The sequence below is a fragment of the Myotis nattereri genome (genome assembly GCF_964212035.1).
Source record: "Myotis nattereri genome assembly, chromosome: 9".
Classification (NCBI taxonomy): domain Eukaryota; kingdom Metazoa; phylum Chordata; class Mammalia; order Chiroptera; family Vespertilionidae; genus Myotis; species Myotis nattereri.
The window spans coordinates 45902046-45916727 of NC_138084.1; the positions used below are offsets into that span (position 1 = coordinate 45902046).

Genomic DNA, 14682 nt, shown 5'->3' on the forward strand with positions numbered 1-14682 from the left:
TCTCCCTCCTCCTCCGCAATGCTAAGGAGCAGCAAGCCAAGCTGTGGTGGGCAGTAAGGAGCGAAGGGTCCCGGACTGCGAGAGGGTGCAGGACGGGCTGAGGGGATCCCCCGCCCCCTGCACGATTTTCGTACACTGGGCCTCTAGTATAAACATAAAGGAGTAGGTGCTTCTGGTTTTTGTTCCATTTGGATTTGGGGTCAAGAGATTAAATAAACTTGTATTGTCTTTCGATCCCTAAAGAAATTAATCTGGGATTCCATTACAGAAACTGGTTATTATTTTATTTAGTGGGATAAAGATTACTGGAGAAAGTGAGTTCAACTCATAGGAGGGTGTGACTTTCTCAGAGTCACACAGTTCATAAATGGGCAGACTCTGGTCTTCTACCTCCTAGTTCACAGTATCACACTTTCTCTGTGAGGCAGTATCACATATATTTGTTTAAAATGACTACTAGCTACATATGCTGTAGTGATTTCTGGAGAAATATCATCACCTCCTCTATTTTCAGTCAGCCATCGCTCCCAGCCCCAACAGCCCTCCCAGCCCCAGCGGACACTACTCCAGCATGTGGCTCAGTCACAGACTGCAACACAGACTTCAGTGGTGGTGAAGTCCATTCCAGCATCTTCCCCAGGAGCAATTACCCACATTATGCAGCAGGTTGTACCTCTTCTTTTTCTTCCTACCTTCTGTAACAGCATTTTGCCTGAAATGAGGTTCAGTTTCATCTTCTCTTGTAAGAGGAGAAATAACTGAATCAGAGAGTGTTTGTGTACTTCTTTCATCTGTGAGGAGTGAATAGAGGAAATGAATTGAAAGTCTTAACAGAAAGTAACTGAGAAATAATATTCTTGGATTTTCTGTGAACTCTTACTATTTTGAAAGGGTGGGGCTATCTAGATGAATCTATGACATCAGAATTGGCCGCTGCTTCTGTGATTTTTATTGTTATGAAAGAATTTATCACTGAGGTAAGTTTCAAATGAAACCAAAGTTGGCTTGTTTCGGTTTTTGTTACTAAGGTTGTTTTGTTTTTTTCTTATTTGTTTTACTTTTTGCTTTTATAATGAGTCCTCATGGAAACATTATGAATAAGTAGGTAAATAAATATTTGACTTTTTAAAATTATTTTATATGACCAATGAAGAAGGAAAAGACTCAACAGGGAGAATGAATTAATTAAAACAGAAAATCTGGTACCAAGGATAATGGGAGAAAGAAAAACATGTTATAAGTTGATTTTTTTTTGTCAGATACTGTGCTTTGAGCTTTAAATGCACTAACTTGTTTAATTCTATGATCCTGTAAGATGGGTATATTATCCCTCTTACAAATGAGGAAACTCATGCCCACAGAAGTTAAGTAACTTATCCTAGGTGGCAGAGCCAGGATTTAAACTCAAAGTAGCCTGACTTTATTATAAAGTGATATAGATATCACATATACATATTTACATAAATCACCATCTCTCCACTACCGGTAGCAGTTGACCCTAATAGTAGGCAAACTACCTGAAAGGCAATGAAGAAAATGTTGAATTAAAAACCTGTATGTGTAAGTCTGTTAAGAGATGGGGGGAGGGTTTTAATTGAATCTTATAGAGGTACAGCATATGACAGGGTGGGATTGGTGTCACTGAGGGAAGTCAGATGGCCAGAGGTTTTGTTAGGTGTCAGATCTCCCTGGAGTCTGACCCTTTTCTGGTCAGTCCTGACATTGACCTTTCTCAAGACAGCCAGAGAGGTCAGACAGGCTGGCCCAAATCATGTCACTCAAGATCGATGCTCCTCCCAACACTATTAGAACCAACACCAGACAGTCTCCCTTTCCACTGACAGAAGTGCTCTTGTCGTTGTCCGTCCGTTCCCCCCCCCCCCCCCCCGCCCCTTCTCTCCAGGGAGCCGGGTCTGGGAAGCTGTTGCCTGGTGGGCCTGGAATCTGAGCAAAGGGGTGAGGAGGGCTAGTGCAGAGGGTGGTTTCCGCAGACCTTTGTGAAGTCCGATTAACCATCTCCACTCTGAGCAGAGAGGCCCTCTGTGGGGACAGGGATGGGCATGTCCCTCAGGCAACAATTCTTACCTCTGGACCAGCGGTCACCAACCTTTCAGACCTCACGGACCACCAGTGTTCTGCGGACCGCTGTTCTGGACAGTGTTGGGCATGCACATGGCCAAAGTAGGCTTCTCTGAACCTTGGCTTTTCCCTGGACGCTTCATTGCTGGTTTGCTACATCTTTGTATGGTTAGCATCTCTGATCGCCAGTCTTGAGAGCTGTTTCTTTAGACAGGCAGCCTTTTCTTCTTTTTCTGTGTTGGGCTGTGCTTGCAGAGCAACCTTATTCTTCTTACCTGTAAGTTCGGGCCCTCAAACTTTTCTTATAGAAGTGAGTAGACTAGTTTTGACAGTACTTAATGTCTGAGAGTTGAAATTACAGGAGTCTCAATGTAAAGCCCCCTTTAGATTTGGAAATCTTGAGGTTTTTGGTCTTTTTAGACTCTTCCCTCTGATAATTTTTGCATGAATCTCATAACCAAGTCTTTTCCAGTTTGAGGAAAATGTAGCATTATAGGTGTTTTTCTTATTTCATTCTTACTTTGTGCCTTTTTTACTTAGGCATTAAGCAGCCACACTGCTTTTACCAAACACAGCGAGGAACTTGGAACTGAGGAGGGCGAGGTTGAAGAGATGGACACTTTAGACCCTCAGACAGGTCTGTTTTATCGATCTGCCCTGACTCAGTCACAGTCCGCTAAACAGCAGAAACTTAGCCAGCCCCAGCTGGAACAGACTCAGCTGCAAGTGAAAACTCTGCAGTGCTTCCAGACTAAACAGAAGCAGACCATCCACCTGCAGGCAGACCAGCTCCAGCACAAACTCCCGCAAATGCCCCAGCTTTCCATCAGGCATCAAAAACTCACCCCTCTCCAGCAAGAACAAGCACAGCCCAAGCCAGATGTACAGCACACACAGCATCCTATCGTGGCCAAAGACAGGCAGCTTCCTACCTTAATGGCACAGCCCCCGCAAACTGTAGTACAGGTGCTTGCCGTGAAAACCACACAGCAGCTCCCTAAACTGCAGCAGGCTCCGAACCAACCAAAAATCTACGTGCAACCCCAAACCCCCCAGAGCCAAATGGCGCTCCCAGCCTCGTCAGAGAAACAGCCGGCAAGCCAGGTAACGGAATATTGATAGCATGCAAAGTTAAACTTCTCTGTTCACGGAAAAAATGAAACCATCACGACCCTATCCTGATTAGCAGTGCTTTCTCCTGGCAAGAGGGAACTCGAAAGCCTCATTATGCTGGTGTTAGTTTACCCCATCAGAAGGTTGGCATTAGGGAAGAAATGCACATCATTAATATAGGAAGGGGGAAAAGCATAGCACTCAGAAGTTGATTTTCCAGGCATTTTTTAATGAAATCACTTCAGCATTGATCAACAGTGCATAGAAGCGATATCCCTAAATTATTTCTATATTTTTAGGTATAAAATATTTATTTCCATGCCTGTAAACTCTTATTTCTGTGGCAGTAATGCGAAGTAAACTACAGTCTTTTAAGGTGCTTCATTGAACATCTTCCTTTGTAGTTTACATGATCACCATCTAGTTAATAAATTATCTCCTAGATTTATCTTCTAGATTGCAGAGAAATTATTTGTGGATAGTTGAAAGAAAAGCTATTTTCGGGAAAGTCATTGGCTATGGAGTGATGTGTGTATGTGTAAATTATAAATACATAAATATATAGAATATGTTTGTGTAAATGTATTTTGAAGCAAAAGATTTTTTGAAACATTATTTTAAACAGCCGAAGATTATATAAAATAATTTGAGACAGGTTGAAGGTATACTGTGTGGGAATATGAATCCCCATGGAAAACAAGACTGCTGTGACTTTTTCCCCCCTTAATTTGTATGAACTTTGGCTGGCTGAACTTTTGACCCCTCTTTCCCTAGATTCCTTACAAGTAGCCAGTTTCTTTCCTACCAGCCCTCTTATTGAAACACCACGCTTCAAAATGTCTTCCTAGTATATACCGCACAAATGTTTCTTTTGCCATATTGTCTGGGGTGTTTGGTAGATTTTCAAAGAGATGTAGCTGTAACACACACAACCCCAATTTGTTTTCAGGTGGAGCAGCCAATTATAACCCAAGGATCCTCTGTTACAAAGATAACTTTTGAGGGGCGCCAGCCACCCACAGTTACAAAGATAACTGGTGGCAGTTCTGTGCCTAAGCTGACATCACCAGTTACAAGCATATCTCCCATTCAGACCTCTGAGAAGACAGCAGTGTCAGACATTTTGAAAATGTCTTTGATGGAAGCTCAGATTGATACAAATGTAGAGCATATGGTAGTGGATCCCCCAAAGAAGGCTCTTGCCACTAGTATGCTCCCTGGTGAAGCAGGATCATCATCCTCCACCCACGTGGTGGTGACAGGGATGGCAAATTGCACTCCCCAGCAACAGAAGTGTAGAGAGTCCTGTTCAAGTCCATCTGCTGCTGGCCCTCCCCTAACAACAAGGAAAATCGATGCAGCAGGAATGCCTACAACAGGCCAGTTCATGCATATTCAGAATGTAGGCCAACAGAAAGCTGAAGAGAGCCCAGCAGAAATTATCATCCAGGTAAGAATTGGAAAGAACATGAGAACTCTTGGGCATCTTTGGGCGAGGCGGGCGGCGGTGCGGTGGTTTGGTGGGTTTTGGGATGTCATAGGAAAAGTCAAACCGATATGGAGAAAAGGCAGATTACCTTGAGACGGTGATTGACAAATTTGGTTTAATACTTATTCAGATATACAATTTTGTACTTATTTTTTGGAAGTGAATCCCAGAAAATTGATGGACATTGTCACACAGCACACCTTAGAGACAGTCATGGTCCTGAGCCTATATGTCAGCTTGGTTTATGCAAGTCACACTTCCCAGTGTTAAATTCAATAGGTCACTTGAAGATTGGCAACTTCCTAAGGTCAATTTTGGGCTCCCTAATCTTTGCTCAAACTCTCCTGGGATATAATTGGATTGTACTTCTATTTCAAGTACATTTTAGGGATCCTTTCCTTGGAAAAACACAGTGTTTGAACTTGATCCAAATTTATGGTTTTTAGGATAATAAAAATTTAACTAGCCCTTGCCAGTTTGGCTCAGTGGACAGAGCATCGGCCTGCAAACTGAAGGGTCCTAGGTTCAATTCTGGTCAAGGGCATGTACCTTGGTTGCGGACACATCCCCAGTAGGGAGTGTGCAGGAGGTAGCTGATCGATGTTTCTCTCTCATCGATGTTTCTACCTCTCTATCCCTCTCCCTTCCTCTCTGTAAAAAAATCAATAAAAATATATTTTAAAAAATTTATCTAACTGAAATGTCTGGAGAAACAAAATTTTCTCAGTAATTTAACTTTATATCTAACTTGGGATTAACCTCAAAGCTTTGCTTTTTATTTCAATCATTATAATTGAAAAATCTTATTATGGTTACTGTCCTGTCTTGGTAAGTACAAGCTAGTGAACAAAAATCTCACATTCTCTTCATTCTAAACTCATCTTTCATCATGCATAATAGATCAAGATTTAGTTCAGACTAGTCCTTAGAAATTGTGTTTTATTCCCTTTCCCCTTGCAGAGTACCAGGCTGTTTGACAATTGTCATTTTTTGATAGACTGATACTTGTCTCAGAAGGTATCAGAGCAACAATTTTAGTTGAGAATTTTTAGATTTATGAAATGTGAATAGTCTAGGATTTTACCATAGATTCACACTTGGCAGTTCCTGTGGTAAAGTTCCTTTTCCATGATGCCAAGCTCCGAGAGAATGCAAATTAACCAATATTAATCCAAATCCTCCTATATAATAAAAGGCTAATATGCAAATCGACCAAACGGTGAAACTACCAGTCGCTATGATGCGCACTGACCACCAGGGGTCAGACGCTCAACACAGAAGCTGCCCCCTAGTGGTCAGTGCACTCCCACAGGCAGAGCACTGCTCAGCCAGAAGCCAGGCTCATGGCTCACGAGCACAGTGGCAGTGGTGGGAGCCTCTCCCACCTCCGCGGCAACGCTAAGGATATCCGACTGATGGCTTAGGCCTGCTCCCCAGGGAGCAGGACTAAGCCATCAGTCGGACATCCCCCGAGGGCTCCCAGACTGTGAGAGGGTGTAGGACGGGCTAAAGGACCCCCCCCCCCAGTGCATGAATTTCGTGCACCAGGCGCCGTCCCCCCCCCCTCCCCGCATGAATTTCGTGCACCAGGCCTCTAGTACAATATAATTAAGTATGGGGGAAATGCTTAAAGGCAAATAGAACTGGCCATTGAATTATTTAAATAATTTGTTTCTCCCCCTATTAAAAACAAATGTTAGTGAATTAAATAATCTTTGACAAAGGGATTTGTTGTTTTCCTCTGAAGAGGTGTCGTAAAAAATGAATGGTTTCCAGGCTTTGCCATTCACTGTGTGACTTTGGGCAAGGCTACTTACTTAACCTCACTGTACCTTAGTCTATTCATCAGTAAAGCAGGAATAAGGTGTGCCTACTTTACATGATTGATGTAAGGATTACATAAAATTGAGATGAAGCACCTGGCACAGTACCTGGCTCAAAGTGATTGCCCAATAAATTGTAGCTAATACTATTTTTACTAAAATTTACTTTGGCTCCTGGGGGGTTAAATTGGTATACTCACTAAATTGAAATTTTGGATAGCTTAATTGGAAATTATTTTCTGCACTTTCTGAACAGGGATGAAAATGCAATATATTGCATGTATCAGGATAATAGCTATTTAATAGTTTCTCTTAAGAATACTCAGCTGCCGAAACCGGTTTGGCTCAGTGGATAGAGCGTCAGCCTGCAGACTGAGGGGTCCCAGGTTCGATTCCGATCAAGGGCATGTACCTGGGTTGCGGGCACATCCCCAGTGGGAGATGTGCAGGAGGCAGCTGATCGATGTTTCTCTCCCATCGATGTTTCTAACTCTCTATCTCTCTCCCTTCCTCTCTGTAAAAAATCAATAAAATATATTTAAAAAAAAAAAGAATACTCAGCTAACTTTTAGCATGTACCATGTGCTAGATTGCTATGTTAAAGGGAAGAGCAGCATAGTGATTAAGAATCAAGCTTTTGGAGTCAGAAATACCTAGATTTGAATCTCACCTGTACTCCTTATCAGCATTTTGGTTTTGAGCAACAAAGTTAATCTCTGTACCTCAGTTTTATCATCTATAAAATGGAAACAATGACATTCGCCTCACAGTGTTGTTTTGGGGATTAGGTCAGAAGATGTATATAAAGCAACTGGTCAAGTGTCTGAGAGATTCAATAAAAATAGCTCATGTTATTATAATTATCATTAATACATTGCTAGAACATTTTCAGATCTTATTAGTTATACTTAGCTTTGACCTGAAGTACATACTGATTTTGCTGATTCAGAAAAATACCTATGGGGATGAGTGAAGGAAGTCTGCAGAAGTGCTTTGATAGTAAATGCTTTGAATAAAAAGCATGATTCTTTGTAGACAGAGGTAATGTATAGTTTGTTTACTCATTCGTTCGTTCATTTGTTTGTTCATTCATTCCACATGTATTATTTAACTCTATGTTCCAGGCACTGTGCTAGGTGCTGAGATTAGAGTAGTAAACAAGATAGACTATATCTACTCTCCTGAAAGAGTCTATATATATGGAATTCGTAGAATTTTAAAACTGTAAGGATTTTTAGAATATATCTTCTTCAACTATCTTATTTTACACAAAAGCAAACTAAAGCTCAAGGAAGTGAAGTGACTTTTTCAGAGGTCCATAGTTAGAGCCAAAGCTGAACAAAAATCCTGGTTTCCTGACTCTGAGACTTTTTCACAAAGATTAGCTATGTGAGAGGGGATGGGGAGAAGGGCGGGGCAGACAAACAAAAAATCTGACTACATACACATTTAAAATGTGCTTAATGATCAAATGAAAATGTCCTTCAAAGTCTGTCTCTTGAATAGGCACAACTTTCACCTCCCTTGTTAGAAGAGGAACCATCAAGGAGTAGAAAGATTACTTTGAGTTTAATAGGACGTGGCTTTGAATCCTGACATTAACCCTGACCAATTGTGTGACTCTGATTAAGTCACTGACCCTATTAGTTTCCTCATTTGTAAAATGGGAATAGTGTTTTCCTTTAGTGTTATTATGGGGATTTAGTAGAATATCATGTGAAAGTACCTAGCACAGTGTCTAGTGTGTAGTAATTGTCTAATAAATGTCAGATTCCTTTTTCCTTCTTTAGGATTGTTGGAGAATCTTTCTGTTACCTTTTCTTACCATAAAGCTTCTCTCCTGTGTCTTCTCTTCCAGGCCATTCCCCAGTATGCTATTCCCTGTCACTCCAGCTCCAATGTGGTAGTAGAGCCCAGCGGGCTCCTTGAGCTAAACAACTTCACCAGTCAGCAGTTGGATGACGACGAAACAGCAATGGAGCAGGACATAGACAGTAGCACAGAGGATGGAACTGAGCCCAGTCCCTCTCAGAGTTCTGCTGAACGATCCTAGTGTTTTGGACACAGGAGTGCACTTTAAAACCTACTTGGTTACCAAGTGTCCAGGGAAGCCCTTGTATTTTGATGTGTAAAGAGAGCACTTTGCCCATGCTTAGACTGTACATCCTGCAGCAGCAGTGTTTCAACAAGAATTGCTGCAGGAGAAGCATTTTAAAGCAAAATAAAACAGGGAATGTACTTTTAAAAAAGTGAAAAGAAAGAAAAAAGGAAAAAAAAGAAGAAAAAGAAAAAAAGATGCACATCTACAGGGCAGGAGACCTGATATTCTTCCTCTGTTGGACCGTGGCTGATGGAAAAGTTTGCCTTGCAGTGGAAAGAGACTTTTTCTGTGAATGTTCCTCAGCTGGTTTCTACTGAGCAAAACACCATCGAAAAAGGAGAATGTGAATAGTTTGTACTTTGAAACAGTGTGTCAGGAACAGTTTTTCCCCCTTTAATCTTGTATATTTTTGCAAATCCCTGGAAGGGTTGAATTAACCAATTCAACATTTTACATTTGCTCAGATCATAGTTTTTAAAATAACTAGAAAAATACTGGCATTAAAGAGTCCTTGTTGAATGATGAAAAATCAGATCCCTAACCAGTGGGAAGTGCTTTTTTTGGTGGTTTGTACATTCTCACCAATTGTATGCTAATTTATTGTGTTGTTGTTCCTTTGTGCTCCAGGCCAGCACACTTGCCTTCTATTTATTTAAATGTAAACATTTTAAAGCAGACTATATTCCTTCTGACAAATTTCCTGTAAACCAGGATTGCCTACATTTCCACCTCCCCCCTCCCCACTTTAAGAAAACTTATAAGAAAATGTTTCATTGTGAAGCAGAGGAAAAAGAAACATTTTCTGACCCAAAGGAAATGTTCAGTTATGTTCAGGAAAACAAATTATTCATATGTTGCTATCTTTACATTGAAATTGCACATTCATGTTGGACTGAGACTTTGAAAAATCTTTTACATACTTTTGTTTAACCCCCTTTGAAATGTATAAAAGGTTAATTTGCAGTTCTAAATGTAATGTTTTTAAGCATTCTACCTTTTTAGGACATAGTTTGTTTAAGCAATATGTTTGGGTCTTGTGACCACTGTCACAAGTAGAGTGAGGGGTAAGAGGGTGGGAGGATAAGGCAGTTTTGACAAGTTGTGGCAAAGGAAATTATACTTTTCATTTTTAAAAAATGTAAATAGAAATGTTTTTAACGGTTTTATATAGATTTCACTATAAGTGTTTTAAGACTGACAAATGTTGAACTGTATATACATATATCAGCATAACTGCCCAATTTTTGGTGCTGAAGTACTGTAAGTAGAATTCATCAACAGTCTCCTAATTTTTGCATCTATATCTGGAAAGAAAAACTGTGATACTATAGTTAATAAATTCCCACTAGAGTGACATGATTTAAACACAAGCATTCATAAGATGCACTGATCTTTGGTAGTTGTCATTATTTCTGTTAAGTGATGATGACCTACCGATAGATGGAGCTGTTGGATGTTATTTTATTGTACAAATTCATGTTTAAAAGACTTTGTGACTTTATAGTTAAGTAATTTTTTTAACCTCTCGGGTCATAGACTTCTTTGAAAATCTGATTACACTATGAACTCTCTCACCAAAAAGATACACATGCCAATATACATGTTAGATTTTGCATATAATTTTAGGGGTTTATAGGGCCCTCATTATATCCTGTATTCCAGGTTAAGCCCTCTCTTATGGTCACTTCATTACTTGCAGGTGTAAGTTTTTATAAAATAAAATATCTTTTAAATATTTGTGGATCAGGTAACAAGAGCAAACTTGAATAAAATTATTGCGTTCTTCTGTATATATTCTGGCAGCATAGCATACCTATCTCCCTTTGAGAATTTAACCTTAATGTGTTTCAGCAACTGGAATGGCAAATGAAACTTCCATAGTCTACATTTTTTAAAAATTAGTGCACAATTAACAAATTCTCAAATAAGAGTTTTAAAATTGTTTTATCTTAAAGGTGTTAATTTCAAGGGCAACATGAATTCTTTTATTCAAGAAAATATCAATTAAGTATCTAATGTGTGCCAGGTACTATTCTAAGCCACCAGGGATACTATACTGAATAAACAGAAAATTCTACCCTCATGGAGTTTATGAACAGGACTTCCTGCTGATGAAGTGAATGGGAGTGCTAAAGGAAGGAGGAGACAAGAAATAGGTTTCTTGATTAAGTGGATGGTGACACTATATGTGGATCTGCAGGCGTTCTTTCATTTTTATTTTTTAAAATATATTTTTATTGATTTCAGAGAGGAAGGGAGAGGGAAAGAGAAATATCAATGAGAATCATTGATCGGCTGCCTCCTGCACACCCCCTGCTGGAGACTGAGCCCGGAACTAAGTGCTGTGATGGAGAAATTTGCAGTGCCATGATAGAAATGGGAGATTGGAGAGTTTCCCTCCAGATGGAATGCCTAACCTGTGATCTGAAGGAAGAGGTTTTAACTAGGCAAAGTGGGGGCGGGGGGAGACACTTGTCCAGGCATATGGACAGCAGGTACAAAAGCCCTGTGGTGGGAGGAGAACTTTGAATAAGCTAGTGTGGCAGCAGCATGGAGAGTAAACCAGTGTGGTGGGAGCAGAAAGTACAGGCTGAATTATATGGATCCTGTGGGTTATGATAAAGGGTTGGGTCTTTAGTCTAAGAACAATGAGACATCATTGAAAAGTTTTCAGGCAGTGGAGTTTGCAAAATGAATTACCATAGTTACAAATTGTTTGGAGTTCCGTTGGTTTGTTTGACATATCTTGTTGATGCCAGCCTCAACTCCTTTTGTCCTTTTCTCAAACATCTTCAGTGGTTTCCCCAATACTGTACGATGAATCAGACATACCAGGGCCTCAGCCAAAGCTTCAACCTTTGTTTCTAGATTCAAAACCATTTCACGTCCCTGATCTATTGCCTGTCTCCTTCACTACACACACATTTTATTGCTCTGCATTTAAAAGTCTCATTCCTCAAAGCCCAGCTTGAATTTCCCCTCCTCCAAGATTTCCCAGGTCTCTTCAATGAGGACATCCCACCCCACTGCTGGGTTCCTCTAGCATTTGGGGATAAACGTATTTACTTACCACTCACCATTAATAACCTACTGCAGATTATTTGCATTGCGTAACGGTGCTCTGTGTAGGCAAGGATTCACTTTTTAAGTCACCCAATTTCTTGTATAACTAGAGGCCCAGTGCACGGATTCGTGCACTGATGGGATCCCTTGGCCTGGCCTGCACCCTCTCACAGTCTGGGACTCCTCAGGGGATGTTGGACTGCCAGCTTTGACCGGATCCCCACAGGACAGGCCAAAGGACCCCAGCAGTGTACGAATCCATGCACCAGGCCTATAATATGCATGTAAGATCTTTGGTTAATCTCTTCCCACCCTCCCCACTTCCCTCTGAGATTCGTCAGACTGTTCCATGTTTCCATGCTTGTATGTTGTGTCTGCCCCCTGATGGTCAGTGCGCGCTTCATAGCTACTGGTCGAACAGTCATATATATATATATATATATATATATATATATATATATATATATATATATATATATGACTAGAGGCCTGGTGCATGAATTCATGCACAGGTGGGGTCCCTCAGGGTGGCCTGCAGGGATTGGTCCGAAACCCTCAGTTCAATGCCGCCTGCCGCTCCTGCCGCTCCTGCCGCTCCTGCCTGTGCTCCCACTCATCCTGAACCTGCTGTGCCTGCCGCGGGCCTGCATCCAGTCAATCCCGATAGGAAGAGGCTCATGCCGCCATAGCGGCACTCACCAGCCATGAGCCCTGCATCTGGTGCCCATCTCAAGCAGGGAGGGCAGGGGGACTGGGATGCAGTCAGTCCTCTGGGCAGGCAGTGGGATGCCCTTGCTGATCTGGGATCTGGATCCGTCCCACTGATGTTTGCGCTGGTTGCCGGGAGCCATCTGGCTACCACTTTTATATCATTTCTTCCTTGTGGTGCATCTAGGGAGAGGGAGTGGCCGCGGTGCCCAAGGCTGCCTTCCAGGAGGCTGGCAGCACTGTTGGGATCGTGCCAGCAGTGCTGGTCCTTCGGTGCCTGGCCCATTCTCCAGAGATTGGACCTGCAGGACTACTGAGGGAGCGAGTGGCTGCCTCCAGGCTGGTGGGCCACCGGGACGAGTCAGTCAGGTGAGTGGCGCTCCCGTTGTGGGAGCGCACTGACCACCAGGGGACAGATCCTGCTTTGAGCATCTGCCCCCTGGTGATCAGTGTGCATCATAGCAACTGGTTGACCAGTCATTCGGTCACTTAGGCTTTTATATATATAAACTAGAGGCCTGATGCACAAAATTCATGCAAGGGACTTGGCCCTCGCAGCTACAGCAGCTTGCCTCGACCCTCGCAGCCGTGGCGGCTTCCCTCGCAGTCCCAGCTTAGTCCGGAAGGTCGTCCAGAAGGAAGTTCGGCTGTCCAGTCTAGTTAGCATATTATGCTTTTATTATTATAGATATCTGGTAGGAATTCCTTATGTACACTGTCACAATGTGAGGGTTCCTTTGCAATTCCCCATAATGTGCCTGTCAGTGAGTCCTTGAAATTCAACATGCTAGGGAGTTACTCTAAAAAATTCTTTCAGGCCCTAACCAGTTTGGCTCAGTGGATGGAGCGTCGGCCTGTGGACTGAAGGGTCCCAGGTTTGATTCCGGTCAAGGACATGTACCTTGGTTGCGGGCATATCCCCAGTGGGGAGTGTGCGGGAGGCAGTTGATCGATGTTTCTCTCTCATTGAAGTTTCTGACTCTCTATTCCTCTCCCTTCTTCCTGTAAAAAAAACAACAAAATATATTTTTAAAAAATCAGTCTAAAGTGAGAGGTGCTGAGTTTCTCTATTTTTTTATGACCTTGCGTCTTAAGGTTTAATATTCAAGGTGGTTAGAATTTAGTGAGATTATTGATGATCTTGGTAAGTAGGATTCACTCTCATTCAGTCAATAACATTATATTTGGCTCTTCATGGATCAGCTGCTTTCCCCTGATGGTACAGTTCACCAGGGTTTGTACTCAACCTACATCCCTCTTACTCTCTGCAGTATTCCTGAAGCTATCATGATTTAACCCACCTGTTAAATCATTGACTGTATATTTGTTCAGCAGTTATTCTGTTCGAGGGACTGTTCTAGCCACTAGGATAGCCAGCAGCAAACAAAATCGGGGTTGGGGTGGTGGCGGGGGGAGACTTCTGCTCTATGTAGTTTACATTCCAAAATGGCTATAAATATATATTTAAAAATATATAGTATCTTAATGATAATAATGAGAAAAAATAGAGGAGAATATGGAATTCCAGGGTCTGTCTATGGGTGTGTGTGAAGTTTTAGATAGGATAAATAGGGAAGAACTCACATGAAGGTGACTTGAAAAATATCTGAAGGAAATGAGCAAGTTAGCCAGGCTGATGTCTCTAGGAAGAGTGTTCGAGGTGGAGGAACAGCAAGTGCAAAGGCCCTGAGATGTGTATCTGGCATGTTTAAAGAACAGTAAGTAAATGGATTGATTTTCTTATGTTGAACTATTCTTGCATTCCTGTTATACCAGGTAAATCCCATATGGTTTTGGTGTATAATCCCCTTAATATGCCGTTGGATTCAATTTGCTAGTATTTCGTTGAGCATTCTTGTATCTATATTTATGAAGGATATTGGTCTGTAATTTTCTTGTTATGTTTTTGGTATCAGGGTTATTCTGGTCTCATCAAATGAGTTAAGAAGTGTTTTATTTTTTGAAAGCATTTGTGAAGGATTGGTATTAATTCTTTAAGTGGTGGGATTCACCAGTAAAACTATCTGGTCCTGGTAATTTTCTTTGTTGGGAGGTTTTGGATTAGTGGTTCAATCTTTTTTCTTGCTATAAGTCTGTTGAGATTTTCTATTTCTTTTTAAGCCAGTTTAGGTAATAGGTATATTTCTAGGAATTTGTCCATTTAGTCTCCATGATCTGATTTCTTGGTGTATAATTGTGTATAGTGTTCTTATAATTTTATTTCTTAAGGAAACAGTCATAACTCTGCTATGATTTCTGATTTTAGTTATTTGCATCTTTTCTCTGTTTTCTTTATCAGTAGCTAA

At 41.3% G+C, this 14682-nt stretch overlaps 1 protein-coding gene across 1 annotated transcript in view; it reads left to right on the plus strand.

Moving 5' to 3' along the window:
* The window catches only part of EMSY (EMSY transcriptional repressor, BRCA2 interacting), an 83858-nt gene extending 73752 nt beyond the window's left edge, over positions 1-10106 (plus strand). The window contains exons 19-22 of the mRNA XM_081100072.1: positions 515-666; positions 2620-3183; positions 4142-4642; positions 8363-10106. Of these exons, the coding sequence (XP_080956198.1) occupies positions 515-666; positions 2620-3183; positions 4142-4642; positions 8363-8557 (1412 nt within the window). The 3' untranslated portion in view covers positions 8558-10106. The remainder of the gene's footprint in view (positions 1-514; positions 667-2619; positions 3184-4141; positions 4643-8362) is intronic.
* Positions 10107-14682: the final 4576 nt, after the last annotated feature.